The following is a 16502-nucleotide window of genomic DNA, read 5'->3' as shown; positions in this document are numbered from 1 at the left end:
TGTTGCTCCAAGTTTTGAGTCTCCATGTCTAAATTTGCCTGTCTGGAAAAATTCTGTCCAAGAGATAATTGGTCTTCAGAGAGTTTTATTTACATTCTGTCTTCTTGGTTGGTTTCTCTCTGTCAGTCGCCCCCCAGTAAGAAGCGGAAGCTGGAGAAAGTGCGGAAGCCTTTGTCCTTCACACTCCCAGAGGTGGCTCTCAAAGAGCTGCAGGTCAAGGCCCGCGCCCTGGGCTGCACCGGGCGCCATCCCGCGGACGCCATCACATCCCTGCTGGAGAAGACGCTCACGGAGCTGCGGGTGAGTTAGTCGCTGGCGGCGAGTGAGGCCAGGAAGTGACGTGGGTCGCTTGTCTGTGGGTGGTGCAGGTGCTGCATAAAGGTGTGCCGTGCCAGGAGGGCGAGCGGAGCCTCCACCTGACGGCCGTGGAGAACACCTGGCTGCACGGACGCCAGAAGCGACGTGAGCAAACCCGGCACTTGCGAGAGCTGCCCAGAGCGCCTCAAGGCGCCGCGGCTGCCACCTGCGCGCCGCCACCTCGCCAAGACAAGCAGGAAGAGCCCTCGCAGGAGTCGGCTGCAGAGCGTGTTGGCGAAAGTGCGGCGGCAGACACGCTGGCCACAGGTGGAGCAGGGAAGGAGAAGGTTGCGGGTGTGGAAAAAAGGTGTGCGTCAGAAACAGGTGTCCCTGAGGACGCGGCGGGCGAGCTCCCGTTGAAAGAGGAGCACTTCCTGTTCAAGTGTCTGCTCAACGTGCTGCAGGAGGACAGCGCCGCAGTGGTGGAGATGCACTGGCTGCAAGGTGACAACAAAGACCTGATGAACCAGCTGTGCACCTTCCTCAGGAACTCACTCCTAAGGTCTGTTGCCAAGTCCTGATCACGTTTACACTGCAGTATTCCTCTGACTACATCTCTATATTTTCATGCTTAAATCGCCAAAACATTTGCAATAAATGTTTGGTTTTTTTTAGATAAAATGGTCACCGTTTTTTTTTATTTTTTTTTTTATTTTTTATTTTTTTTCCAACTTTTTTTTATTGGCATTTTCAAACAGACAGAAAAAAGTACAAGTCAAAACAGTACAATTTTAAAGGCAGTAAATGATTCACACCCTTTCCCTTAAAACCCAAACCACCCACCCACCCTCCCACCCCACTCAGGTCCCACTAACGAGGGACAAATGGCGCAATTGTGTAACAAGTAAGACGACAAAGACAGACACATTCTCTCACACACACACACACACACACACACACACACACATACGGAAATGGTCACCGTTTTGTACAAAGCTGTGAATGAATGAATGAATGCATACCTGCCAACTACTCCGGTTTTCCCGTAATTAGTACGGTTTTCATCAACCTATTCCGAGTTACGGTTGCAGTGATAAAAAATACGGTTTTTCATTAATTAAATTTTTTTTTTTTTTTAAGTTTTATTCACGAAATCGCGTAACAACAATGACAATCGACACTGCTTCCCGTAACTTCCTATCGAGCCATTCCGAATGCCATGCGCGAGGCTATTTATAGCACCGCTGCCAAGCACGAGGCACCAGTTGCCATTGTTTCCAAACGAGCGAACGATCATGGAATCAGCCGGAGAAAAATCGCAAACGAGTCTTAAACCGAAAAGAAAACTGCAGTCATTCCGTGAAGAATATTCAAAAGCCTATCCGGGAATAATTATCCGTTCCAAAAAGGGTGAAAACTACGCGAATTGCACCTTGTGCAGACAAGATTTTTCAATCGGACACGGAGGAATTAGCGATGTAAAAGTAAAAATTTGGATTTTAGCCACAAAAAGGTAATGACACCAATGTTATCTATTGGAATTGTTTAGTACTGTTATACTGTTAAAAGTGTTTATACTATTTATGCTTTCAAGTCCAAGTTGAAGAAATCTTGTTAAATGTTGACAGCATAACTACCAAAATACAGAAGTATGTCCTTAATATTTTTGCAGTGCTATTTCTGTTGAAAAGTTCAAATGATTACATTAGAGATGTGATGTGCCACTTTTCAAGTGTCTGATGGCTTAAATTAATTGTCATTAATTTTTCATATTTTGAATTCTTTTGAAAGGCTTACAAAAAAACTACATTTGAATTGTAATTCCATGCTATTGACAGGACTATTAATTTTAATGAAGTTAGCTTACCATGTTTACAGTATGATAATTGTGATAGAAATGTGAATTTTAGGCACAGAATATTTTTTACAATTGAACAAGGCAGTAGATTATACAAGCTTGGACAGAAAGTTAATAATGACACCAATTTTTTTTTTTATGGAATTGTTTAGTACTGTTTTACCATTTGTTTACTGTAAAAAGTGTTTATACTGTTTATACTTTCAATTAACAAATTGAAGTCTTGTGAAAGGTTGACAGGATAACTGGCATTAACTGTCAAAATAATTTCAAACTATTGAAGTTAGCTTACAGAATAAACATGTCAATCAACCCATATGATTTTTGCTGTAATATTTTTGTTTTGAAAAGTCACTGTGACTGATAGAAAAGTGATGGTTTTAGCAACATTTTAACCTGTCTGAATGCTAATAATCACTTTGCGTCGAAGCCCCCCTGAACCCTCCACCAGGACTTTGTCCTGGACCTACCGGGGCCTGCGGCCCCTGGACCCTGGGTACTAGGTTTTTCTGATTTCAAAAGTTGGCAGGTATGTGAATGACAGCGTGCTCAATATGAAATGTTATTCTTTTCTTAATAATTGTCACACACACACTAGGTGTGGCAAAATTATTCTCTGCATTTGACCCATCACCCTTGATCACCCCCTGAAAGTGAGGGGAGCAGTGAGCAGCAGCGGTGGCCGCGCCCGGGAATAATTTTTGGTGATTTAACCCCCAATTCCAACCCTTGATGCTGAGTGCCAAGCAGGGAGGTAATGGCTCCCATTTTTATAGTTTTTGGTATGACTCGGTAGGTTTGTCGACTCATTCCTAGCCACTTCCTGCTCCTTCACTGATAAGACTGTAACGTCCCACTGGCTCCTGAAGTGCACGTTGTCAGTGCTTGTTTTGAACGATGTGACCTTGGATAACGAGTGGGCTCTTTTAGGTGAACCATGAGAAGCAACTGGCTTGTGAAGTAGTAAACACCAGGTAAAGTAGTACTAAGAGTAGCAATTTTGTATTCACATTTTTAATCTTGTTAGACATTATTTGTATATTTTGTGTACTTGTGATCCACAATTTATTTTTATTTTTTTTAAATAGAGATATCATTGTCAATGTATATGGATCCACCTTATGGAATGTTTACAATGAAAACATAAGCCAAATTAAATGATCATTAATGTTCCGGACTATTCCTACGAGGGTTGTACGGTATATCGGTACTAGTATAATATCGTGGTACTAATGAATCAAAAACGGTACTATACTCTGAAAAGTACCGGTTCCCAATTTATTCTTATTATTTTAACGGGCATGACATTGCTGGTTTTACGAGCAGAGGAGCATGTTCGGCAGCGCACAATCACTGAGTACTTACAAGCAGACACGGTGTGTAGACAGAAAAGGGAGAACGGATGCATTTTGGGACACATTTTGGCGTAAAAACTGACGATAAAGGTAAAGTTATAACGCCTGACATCCACTGTAATGATACCAAGTACAGGAGCGTATCTAGTTGATACTACAATGATTACATCTATATTTTCTATCTTCACAAAATCTGTTTTTTTTATATTATGTTTATAAACTCAGGAAATATGTCCCTGGACACATGAGGACTTTGAATATGACCAATGTGTGATCCTGTAACTACTTGGTATCGGATTGATACCTAAATTTGTGCTATCGTCCAAAACTAAAGTATCAAACAACAGAAGAATAATTGATTATTACATTTTAACAGAAGTGTCGATTGAACATGTTAAAACGGAAAATAAGCAGATATTAACAGTAAATGAACAAGTGGATTAATAATGATTTTTTACAGTTTGTCCCTCATAATTTTGACAAAATAGAATGATAAATGACACAATATGTTACTGCATATGTCAGCAGACAAATAAGGAGCCTTTGTTTGTTTACTTACTACTAAAGACGAGTTGTCTTGTATGTTCACTATTTTATTTAAGGACTAAATTGCAATAATAAACAAATGTTTAATGTACCTTAAGATTTTTTGTTAAAATAAAGCCAATAATGCCATTTTTTTGTGGTCCCCTTTATTTAGAAAAGCATCGAAATACATTTTGGTCCCGGTACCAACATTTTGGTAACCCTAATTCCCACCAATCATGTATATATAGTAAAGATTCACAAAATAATACATTTCCATCCAAATCACAATTCTTATTCAATAGATTCTAAATCTATTCATGAATTTCAAAACAATCGATTAAACAACAATTTTTTTTTTTTTTAAATAAAAATCTATTTTAAAAATAAGTTTTAGGCCATCTCTTTGCAACCAGAAGGCGCTTTTATTACAATCATTGTACCAAATATATTGCGGGAATCGATTCTGAATCGAATCGTCACCCCAGGAATCAAATCCAATTATTAGGTTCCCCAAAGATTCACACGCCTAATACATATATTAAAAATGATTAACTTGTAACTTTGACCCTTCATTTTGCATCTAAAATATATATATAATAATGAGGCAGTCTTTTGAACGGCTCCCTCCAAAGAGCCATAAATCTCATCTCTCGTTTGTTCGAATTCATGTTTGAGTGGAGTACCGAAGGTTTATACATTTTTATTTTAATGATGTTAAAATTGTTACACAAAAAATATTAAAACATGTATTTATTTCCCAGGAATTAGAGTTAGTACAAAACATGTATCAAATTAAATTAAAATCTGAATAAAAACATAAAAAAACTGCTTAGGGTCCCAATGTATCCTTGGGGCGGTCTTGTATGACACTTTATCCTCTAAAGCAGTGGTCCCCAACCTTTTTGTAACCGTGGACCGGTCAACGCTTGAAAATTTGTCCCACAGACTGGGGGTGTGGTATGGTATTTTTATTTTTTTTTGTCATAAAAAAATACAATCATGTGTGCTTACAGACTGTATCGATATATATTGATATATAATGTACCAGAAATATTAATAACAGAAAGAAACAACCCTTTTGTGTGAATGGGAGGGAGTTTTTTTTGGCTTGGTGCACTAATTGTAAGTATCTTGTGTTTTTTATGTTGATTAAATAAAAAATTAAAAATATTTTTGTATTTATTTATTTCTTGTGCGGCCCGGTACCAATCGATCCACGGACCGGTACCGGCCCGGTGGTTGGCGACCACTGATCTGAAGCACCTTTTAGCTCTTATTTCCAAAATAGTGTACACTTACTGAATTGGGGTCTTATAGCCGCTTATGTGGACACTAGTGATGGGTCCGGCAACACCGATGCATCGGCGCATGCGTCGAGCTCATAGAGCGAAACCCTGTGTCGGTGCGCGTACCGCTTTTAGAAAGTCACGTGACCGATCATGAGCTGTTTTGGTCACGTGACCAATACGCCTCTTCTGTGCCCTGTGAAAGGGTCTTTTCTACAACCGGAGAAATAATAACTAAGAAGAGAAAGCGTCTAAAATTGAATACGTTGGAAAAACTGTTTTTAAAAAAAAAAAAAAAAATGTGTAAAAAAAAAAAAAAATCCAGGTCCACAAGCATCCTCATTCACAACACGTTCTCTTAGATTTCCATGTTATGATACATGTTCACATTATTTGACTGTATCTAAAAAAGACAAAAAATATATTTTTATTTAAATTAAATTATGAAATAATCCTAAATGAAATACAATGACTTGGTTTATATTATTGTATATACTAGGTCAGTGGTTCTCAACCTTTTTTTCAGCAATGTACCCCCTGTGAATTTTTTTTAAATTCAAGTACCCCCTAATCAGAGCAAAGCATTTTTGGTTGAAAAAAAAAAAGTAAAATACAGCACTATGTCATCAGTTTCTGATTTATTAAATTGTATAACAGTGCAAAAATATTGCTCATTTGTAGTGGTCTTTCTTGAACTATTTGGAAAAAAAGATATAAAAATAACTAAAAACTTGTTGAAAAATAAACAAGTGATTCAATTATAAATAAAGATTTCTACACCTAGAAGTAATCATCAACTTAAAGTGCTCTCTTTGGGGATTGTATTAGAGCTCCATCTGGATTCATGAACTTAATTCTAAACATTTCTTCACAAAAAAAAAAAAATCTTTAACATCAATATTTATGGAACATGTCCACAAACAATCTAGCTGTCAACACTGAATATTGCATTGTTGCATTTCTTTTCACAGTTCTTTTTGACAGACATTTTAGTGACAAACCTGAGCTTGTGCTTCACTGAGTTTATGAACTTACATTCATATTTTGTTCAAGTATGATTCAATAAATATATTTATAAATGATTTTTGAATTGTTGCTATTTTTAGAATATTTAAAAAAAAATCTCACGTACCCCTTGGCATACCTTCAAGTACCCCCATTTGAGAACCACTGTACTAGGTCATAAAATCAGTGTCAGTTGAGTCGGTCCATATGTTGCCTGTAGGGATTTTTAATGTCCAGCAGATGTCAGTATTTAGTGACACAGTATCAATACAGTTTTGCAATGTGTTGAAACGCTTCATGACGCCTCATCAACCCATCACTAGTGGACACTTATACTGCCATCTAGTGGTGTCAGAAGAGTATAATATACAATGTAATTTGGGGAAAAAAAGTGTAAAAATAAGACTTAGTGTTCTGTTACAACTAAAAGTTGTAAAATCTTGTTAAAATGTGTTGTGCTTAAATAAGCTTGTTATGTAATTAACATTACATGTGTATTTGTCGCCATCATGTGGTCACGGCAGTGACTACATCATTGAGAAGTGTTTGAATCAAACTTTATTGACCGGAAGTTGCATAAGCCAAGCAGAGAAATCTACGGTGCCAGCACGTACTTTATAGTGGTTATTTTCGAAGAAATACTGCATATATCTTTTGTTTAAGGTTGCATCGCCGGTATGTATCATAAGTTGAACTTTGAAACTTGGTTTTTGTCTAAAATATTTCGAGCTAAATTTATGATTTTTGATGTATGATCTTTGCCATACTCATTAGCAATAATTTGCGATGTCATCTAAGATGGCGTCGTAGTACAAATTCACTTTGTTTACCTTCTCATGCCTTTTAAGGTAGCATTACAGCATATATATGATACATTTGCATAACATATGTATATATTGACTGTATTGTTTGTCTTTTTAGTTTCACCCTTTTGAATGTCAATAAACCTGCTGACAACGCTCATCGGTCTCCAGAGTCGTGACGTCAGAAAGGTGCATCAGACATGCACCCCTAACGGCACACTTAGCATGTCACTAAACATGAAGTACACGTTTGTTACTTATGGACTAAGTACATCATATAATTAATTCTAATTAGGGTCCAATAAGTCCAAATAGCAAAGAGAAATAAAAAAAAAAGCATGTAAACAAACAGCTTGGGTCTTAAAGAAAGCAGGATATTATGCACCATTGCAGTTCCTCCCAACACCCACCAGAGGGAGACGTTCGCTCGTTTTGCCTGTTTGGACGCGGAAGTCAGATTACTTCCATTAAACATCTTGTTTTGACCCTTTTTTCCCACGGAGGCGGTAAAATAACTTTATTATTTCGTCACGCAAACATCACACAACGCATTTCAACACGATAAAGCATACCGACGTCACCATAGTGACGTGAAACGTCGACATTACGTTTGTTTGAGCCATTAATTTTATATAAAAAAAGAAAGTTGTAGGAGCTAATCTGGTTAGCATTGTTTGAACGAGACACAGCGCGTGGCCGAACTTCCGTTAGCATGTAGCTAACAAAGTCATATTTTTTCCAAATCCACTCCGTGTTTTGCGTGGGTCCACCGGCGTGCTCGCCGAGGGAGTGTCCGTGTCAGTGGGCGGCCACTCGGCGCTGCGTGATTCACAAACCTTATTTGTTCCTACTACTTTGAGCGCCATCTTGTTTGGAACTTCTCCCCACGGTGCTAGTTTCCACTCGGAGGGGTGTCGTGTTACCCCGCTCCTGCCTGCTCAGCGCGGGGATTCTTCTACCCTTTTTTCCTCCTTCCACGGACCTGCGCTTGCTTCGTGTTTTTTTCCACTCGGGACTGTTCACCACGAGGGGAGCAGAAATGAGCATCGAGACGCTTCTGGAAGCCGCCAAGTTTCTGGAACTGCAAGCCCAGCACCAACGAGCAGGTGGTAAGATGTTGGATTTGATCATTTTCCCACTATTTCTGCGTGTTTTCACCGTGACTTTATTGATGCGTGGACGTCTAACATAGGCCTTGTTGTTTTTATTTAACATTTATCAGATATTGCTATAATATTGTTAATAGGGCGGTGCTCTTAATTTTTTATTTTTTTTTACACGTTATGCTGCCGTGTTCCCGCCACGTACCCCACGTCACGAGCTTTTAAACAAGTGTGCGCGCCACAGGTTGCAGCCTAGCTTTCTATTTAAAGTAAAGGGGGGGAAAGCATAAAGTCACGCAGGGCGACGTCTATCGATGACGTGACCTGCCAGACACGCCCCCTGTTGCTTAAGACTGGCTTTAAACCACGCCCCTTCCACCACGTGCGCGCCGGGCGAGCCCTCCCCGAAGATTGTTTATGAGGAAGATGAGTCACTGGCTCCCTCGCGTCGAAAACACTCTGCTGCGTGCTTCGTCAACATTTATGTTTGATTTTGAGCACAAATGCGGTGTTTTGTGTTAATATTGACTTATCTAGCTAAAAAAACATTAACACATAATGTTGGATTTAGAGAACATACAAACCCTTGATTTATTGAGTCAAAAATATTAAAGTTCGGTGATTTGGTAAAATTGCAAACAGCTAAAATGATGTACAAAGCAAACTATAACCTGCTACCAAATAATGTACAACAATTCTTCTCAACTAAAGAGGGGAAATATAACCTTAGAGCAGGGCTTTTGAGCGCCGCCCTAGTGGCTCTCTGGAGCTTTTTCAAAAATGTATGAAAAATGGAAAAAGATGAGGGTAAAAAATATATTTTTTGTTTTAATATGGTTTCTGTAGGAGGACAAACATGACACAAACCTCCCTAATTGTTATAAAGCACACTGTTTATATTAAACATGCTTCACTGATTCGAGTATTTGGCAAGCGCCGTTTTGTCCTACTAATTTTGGCGGTCCTTGAACTCACCGTAGTTTGTTTACATGTACAACTTTCTCCGACTTTCTAGGACGTGTTTTATGCCACTTCTTTTTCTGTCTCATTTTGTCCACCAAACTTTTAAGGTTGTGCATGAAAGGTGAGTTTTGTTGATGTTATTGACTTGTGTGTAGTGCTAATCAGATATATTTGGTCACTGCATGACAGTGACGTGCGGTGAGGTTGATGGCTGGTGAGGCACTGACTTCATCACAGTCAGATTTACAAACATATGAACCCTAAAGAGTATCTTATTCACCATTTGATTGGCAGCAGTTAATGGGTTATGTTTAAAAGCTCATACCAGCATTCTTCCCTGCTTGGCACTCAGCATCAAGGGTTGGAATTGGGGGTTAAATCACCAAAAATGATTCCCGGGCGCGGCGCCGCTGCTGCCCACTGCTCCCCTCACCTCCCAGGGGATGGGTCAAATACAGACGACAAATTTCATTACACCTAGTGTGTGTGTGACAATCATTGGTACTTTAACTTAACTTTAACTTTACACATACAAACTGTAGCACACAAAACAGCACATTTAATAAAAAAAAAACGTTATTATGGTCTTACCTTTACTTATAAATGAAGTCCACAACTAAAGCCCTCACTTAAACTTTCCACGTGCAAGATTGAATCTATTTAAAAAAGTGTAACCGAGGGTTTATTAAATGTCGTCTATACTGTATGAAACTACAAAATAACAAACACGGAGGCTCCAGTTTACACGAGGACCACTTTATTTACCTTCTTTCAAAAACCTCCGCAACGTGTCGCTCTTAGCGCCTTCAAAATAAGAGCTCAAGGCATATACTGTATAACAGCCCATAACAGGAACTTAACATCACAAAGAGGAAAGCCCATGAAAATAGGTTACAAAAGTTATTTAATAAGAAGCCAAAAAGTGCAAAAACAATAATGTTCGTGTTGGTGGAGTTGTGAATTAGGTACACCTGCAGTCTGCAGGTGTACCTAATGTTGTGGCCCTGCAGTCATTCACAACTCCTCCAACACCAACATTATTGTTTTTGCACTTTTTGGCTTCTTATGAAATAACTTTTTTAAATAGATTCAATCTTGCACGTGGACAGTTTAAGTGTGGGCTTTAGTTGATATAACACTCCCGTCAGGGGTTGCCGTGCATTCTACGGCGGGGGTGCAGGAGGCGAGCCTCAGCCAGTGCGTCTTTTGCAGCCGTTTTATGATCGCTCAGCACAAGAAATACTTTACACACATACAGTTGTTGACAAAATACACTACGTTATATACCTCAGCTAACTAAACTATGGAAATGTATAATATAATTCATATAGCAATACGGTCTCACTGCACAGCAGGCCAGCAGTTAGCCGAGTCATTGCGCAATCCATGTTGCGGCACTGAGTGACGTGCCTCAACTGGCTGCTGATCACCGCACCGTCTCTTCTCAGTATTTGAACGGCAAATGTGAAAATTCAGCGATTTTAAATAAAAATAATCTAAAACGGGTGAAGTTAAATGGAAAATAACTTTATAGTATAATCACTGGATACATATAACAATTTAATTTAAAAAAAAAATTTTTACATTTTTTTTCTTTTCATGATGGCAGGTGAGGCGGGGCCTCACCTGCCTCTAGTGACTGCACGTCACTGCTGCATGACTGCAAGCTAATCGATGCTAACATGCTATTTAGGCTAGCTATATGTACATATTGCATCATTATGTCTCATTTGTAGGTATATTTGAGCTCATTTAGTTTCCTTTAAGTCCTCTTAATTAAATTTATATCTCATGACAAACTATATTTAATGTGGCTTTTAATTTTTTGAGGCTCCAAACAGATTTGTTTTTGTATTTTTGGTCCAATATGGCTCTTTCAACATTTTGGGTTGCCGACCCCTGCCTTAGAGGAAAAAAATAATTTAAAACATTTATATGCACGTACACCACTTAGAACCTTTGGCATATCAGTATGTGGAATTAAATGATGGAAGTAAAGAAGTTAAACATTGTACTGATATGATCCAGTTTAAGAGGTTGTTCAAAATAATAGTGCTTACAAAGTACAAAGCAGAAGAATTATGAGAAATACTTTCAACCTTATTGAAAATAAGATATTCTTCATCTAATAAGACTGAATTAATTAATTACATGTTACAAAACTGTTGTGTATACTAATTCACAGATGTTATTTTATTATATAAAAAGGTCAGTAAATGATTCTATTTATTTGTAAACGCTCTGAAGTGGGAAAGGAGTAGGATTAAATAAGCTTTGCTTCTTCCTTCGCCTTTTCGGGCATGATGTAAAATGAAATGATATGAAATTGTGTGATGTATTATACTGTAAGTGTGTTCATGTTCCAAATAAACTAAAGAAAGAAACAAAAACAAAATGCGCTGTTCGAGGAATACCGTAGTCCAGGAGTGACACATCGGCGTCTCACGTGGCTCCGCCCACATTGCTGCCATTTGCTGAGTCGTCTTCCTGTGTGGCCCAGCAGGTCAGTGTCTGCACACAGGAAACTAGGACACTTACGCGCCACAGTTACATAATCGCTCTCATTTCGGAAGGCTCCCGCCATGTGTCTGCCAGACATTTTACACTTTATTCACACACATTGAATACAGTTTAGAAAAAAACAAACACCCCTCTGCAGAGTGCAATTCTAGTTACCATGGTCCACGTTTGACATCACTGCTGCCATGGCAACCGTACCTATACTTTCATCAGATCATACGTCACAGGTGCACTTGAATTGAATATGAGGTTTCATTTTTTTTAATTATTTGCAGTGAGAAGTGCAATGTTCCCTCTAAGGTGCGCGCCTGTGCAATTGCGCACTGCTCAAGCGTCCTCTGCGCACGGCAAATCTATGCCACGCACAAAATCAAATAAAAAAATAAGCGCATAACAATTTTCGACACACGGACACGACAGAAAACAGTTTTCGTCATCATTGTTCAAATATTGTAACGTCTGTCGAGACGCTTTGAGGACATAAATTCCATCGATCACTTTACTGAGCAAAACTCTTTATTGTCGGCCATAAACACATCACCAAAACATTAGTAAAAAAAAATTATATCTAGCAAAAGTGGTCATTTTCTGCAGTACAAACCAGACCAAAAGTAACTTTGTTATATCAACAGCAGCCGCTTGCTCTTTCTCACTTGCGCCAACACATGCACATATGGCACTTAGCCAGTGATGCGTTTACATTCACACAAAAAGTCGGACAACTCCAACACCACACATAAAGTGTCATTCCAGGTCGTTACACTATGATTTACCAATCAAATGTGTCCTTATTCTAGTGTCATTTATTAGGAATCTTAATTTATAAATATTAATCATGAAATGCTGTTAGTATATTAAATAAATACTAATAAAAATATCTTTTTTACAAACAGGAAGTTGCAGGAATGTACACATGATCCCCTGCTTACATCTCATTGTGCAATATGTGAATGTTTTAATGGGAACTAAATGCAATGTCTGAAAGGGGTACAAATTATTTCCAAAGCAGGACCTCCACCCAGACAAACAATACAAGTACGGTACACAGTTCATGAAAAACAATATTTTTTGTTATTGTCATTGTAAGTGGGCCTAAACACTTATATTAGAAAATAACCTCATGGAAATGACTGCTGTCATTTGATTCTAATAATAAGAGAATGTTGTCTGTCTATCTGTGTTGGCCCTGCTATGAGGTGGGGACTTGTCCAGGGTGTACCCCGCCTTCTGCCCGAATGTAGCTGAGATAGGCTCCAGCGACCCCGAAAGGGACAAGCGGTAGAAAATGGATGGATGGATGGAGATTGAAGTTGTTATTTAGTCAGGTTTGGGACAGGTGTGCTGCTGGTGTGGCCACAGTGTGCACGTCTAATGTTGCTCACATGGGCTCCACTGAATGCTCAGGGAGTTTTTGCGTTTGCTCACACACTTGAAAAATTTGAGGAACATTGGAGAAGTGTAAACAAGTTGGTCTCAGTTCATGAATGAACTCCCTAATTCTTCCATTCTGCTGTTTGGGCTTTCAGTAGGACTTGAGCTGTGCTGTGGCATGTTAAGGCGATTAGGAATAATGGTATTGCTGGGTTTCAACCATGTGACCTACATGCATTTCCGGGTTTAGTTGGGTGCCGGAACAAACAAAATGGCTACAGTTCAGACCGCTCAGTCAGACATCCTCCAAAAATTCAAGTGGATCCGTGCATTCTTCGGAAAGACTTTTCACGAGATTTAGAAAATCACTTAAGTGGACTTCTAAACTATTTGGTAGCCCCAACTAATGACGTGCAGATCGATACTGAAATATTGAAACCGCCGATACCAGATCATTGTGCTCTAAAACCTCATTTTTTATTGAGGGCCACGTCGCAAATATGGCTGCTTTTTGAGACCACATTAAATGATGTGGCAGACCACATTAAATAACTACATTGAATGATGTGGCAGACCACATTAAATGACTACATTAAATGATGTGGCAGACCACATTAAATGACTACATTAAATGATGTGGAAGACCACATTAAATGACTACATTAAATGATGTGGCAGACCACGTTAAATGACTACATTGAATGATGTGGCAGACCACATTAAATGACTACATTGAATGATGTGGTGGACCACATTAAATGACTACATTAAATGATGTGGCAGACCACATTAAATGACTACATTGAATGACGTGGCAGACCACGTTAAATGACAACATTAAATGATGTGGCAGACCACGTTAAATGACTACATTGAATGATGTGGCAGACCACATTAAATGACTACATTGAATGATGTGGCAGGCTACATTAAATGATGTGGCAGACCACATTAAATGACTACATTAAATGATGTGGCAGGCCACATTAAATGACTACATTATATGATGTGGCAGACGACGATAAATGACTACATTAAATGATGTGGCAGACCACATCAAATGACTACATTGAATGATGTGGCAGACCACATTAAATGACTACATTGAATAATGTGGCAGGCTACGTTAAATGATGTGGCAGACCACGTTAAATGACTACATTAAATGACGTGGCAGACCACATTAAATGACTACCGGTACATTAAATGATGTGGCAGACCACGTTAAATGACTACATTAAATGATGTGGCAGGCTACATTAAATGACCACATTAAATGATGTGGCAGACCACATTAAATGACTACATTGAATGATGTGGCAGACCACTTTAAATGACTACATTAAATGATGTGGCAGACCACGTTAAATGACTACATTAAATGACGTGGCAGACCACGTTAAATGACTACATTAAATGATGTGGCAGACCACATTAAATGACTACATTGAATGACGTGGCAGACCACATTAAATGACTACATTAAATGATGTGGCAGACCACATTAAATGACTACATTAAATGATGTGGCAGACCACGTTAAATGACTACATTAAATGATGTGGCAGACCACGTTAAATGACTACATTAAATGATGTGGCAGGCTACATTAAATGACCACATTAAATGATGTGGCAGACCACATTAAATGACTACATTGAATGATGTGGCAGGCCACTTTAAATGACTACATTGAATGATGTGGCAGACCACATTAAATGACTACATTGAATGATGTGGCAGACCACTTTAAATGACTACATTAAATGATGTGGCAGACCACGTTAAATGACTACATTAAATGAGGTGGCAGACCACGTTAAATGACTACATTAAATGATGTGGCAGACCACGTTAAATGACTACATTAAATGATGTGGCAGGCTACATTAAATGACCACATTAAATGATGTGGCAGACCACATTAAATGACTACATTGAATGATGTGGCAGACCACATTAAATGACTACATTGAATGATGTGGCAGACCACGTTAAATGACTACATTAAATGATGTGGCAGACCACGTTAAATGACTACATTAAATGATGTGGCAGGCTACATTAAATGACCACATTAAATGATGTGGCAGACCACATTAAATGACTACATTGAATGATGTGGCAGACCACATTAAATTACTATATTAAATGATGTGGCAGACCACATTAAATGACTACATTGAATGATGTGGCAGACCACATTAAATGACTACATTGAATGATGTGGTGGACCACATTAAACGACATGGATTTAAACATAATGTGGTGGACCACTTTAAATGATGTGGCAGACCACATTGAATGAGGTGATGGGCCACATTAAATAATCACATTAAATAATGACATTGAATGAGATGGCGGATCACATTAAACAATGTGACGGCCAGATCTGCCTTGATGTTGACACAAGTGCTCTGATTGATTCTTAAATCCAAATATGGATATTTTTGGTACTTAAGTAATTAGAGATCATGTAAATCATTGAGCTCTTGTCTCATTGAAACAAGAATGGTGGGTACTACTTTTTGTTCCGCATACACGCGTGCAGTCTCTCACTGGCGTGCTCAGTCTGTCATTTGTTTATTTAAGAAAATGACATTCAAATAAAATGAGTCACTCAGTAATATAAAACACTTTTACTGTAGGCCTTTTAGAGACACTACACACAGATTATATTCAACTCTAACACATTTTGTGCTGAATAACAGCATACTCTACTTTTTACATTTCACCAGACACATTAGGTATATTTGCTCAAGGTATCAGTATTAGATTGATATCAACCTGGATTTTACTTGGTATCAAATCGTAAAGAAAATCAGTGGTATCGCACATCACAAGCTTACTACACTCACAAGGAATAGAAGTACAAAAGGTACATGAATGAAGCATTAATTCATAAAAGACAATGTTGGACTTATTTATAGCGTATTTGATGGACCTTTTTAAATGTGTTTATCGTTGTCAAGACTTGGGGACTTGGCGTTCACTCCAGCAGCACTAAGAGCAGACTGAAACTACCCCGAGGTCAGAGGTCTGCAACTTTTACTATCAAGACACATTTAGCCGCCTCTCCCGTTAAAGAACAATTGTATAGAGTCACAAAACGTAACACAGCTTATAAACTTTTAAAACTTTTCATCTTTTTTGTTTTACGGGAAAAAGCAATCTTTTTTTTCTCTCTTGTTTTTTTTGGCTAATATTCATGGTCAGCTTGGTCAAGTTGTTGCACACTTGAGAAGCTGAATTGAACACAGACTTCCACGTGCCTACCTTCAGCCTCAGAAGTCAGCCTGTTTGCATCCATGGCCTCAGAGACAGTCGGAAATTATAGAACTCTTTTTAAAAATGCAAATTGCTACTGACATGCTACTGATTAGCATTAGCGATTTTACATGGCGATTGCAACA

General features: G+C 38.6%; 2 protein-coding genes across 3 annotated transcripts in view; both read left to right on the top strand.

Moving 5' to 3' along the window:
• The window catches only part of mettl16 (methyltransferase 16, N6-methyladenosine), a 53825-nt gene extending 52847 nt beyond the window's left edge, over positions 1–978 (top strand). The window contains exons 9-10 of the mRNA XM_061925813.1: positions 127–300; positions 369–978. Of these exons, the coding sequence (XP_061781797.1) occupies positions 127–300; positions 369–878 (684 nt within the window). The 3' untranslated portion in view covers positions 879–978. The remainder of the gene's footprint in view (positions 1–126; positions 301–368) is intronic.
• Positions 979–7574: 6596 nt separating this feature from the next.
• mnta (MAX network transcriptional repressor a) overlaps positions 7575–16502 on the top strand; it is a 34075-nt gene continuing 25147 nt past the window's right edge. The window contains exon 1 of one of the 2 annotated variants that reach the window (XM_061925806.1): positions 7575–8238. In XM_061925806.1, the coding sequence (XP_061781790.1) occupies positions 8172–8238 (67 nt within the window). In that variant the 5' untranslated portion in view covers positions 7575–8171. Of the gene's footprint in view, positions 8242–16502 lie in introns of both variants that reach the window. The other variant, XM_061925805.1, reaches the window with a different exon arrangement.

This window comes from Nerophis lumbriciformis, linkage group LG30 (assembly GCF_033978685.3).
Source record: "Nerophis lumbriciformis linkage group LG30, RoL_Nlum_v2.1, whole genome shotgun sequence".
NCBI lineage: Eukaryota > Metazoa > Chordata > Actinopteri > Syngnathiformes > Syngnathidae > Nerophis > Nerophis lumbriciformis.
The sequence above is the reverse complement of the archived record's forward strand: the minus strand, read 5'-3'. Positions and strand labels throughout refer to the sequence as shown.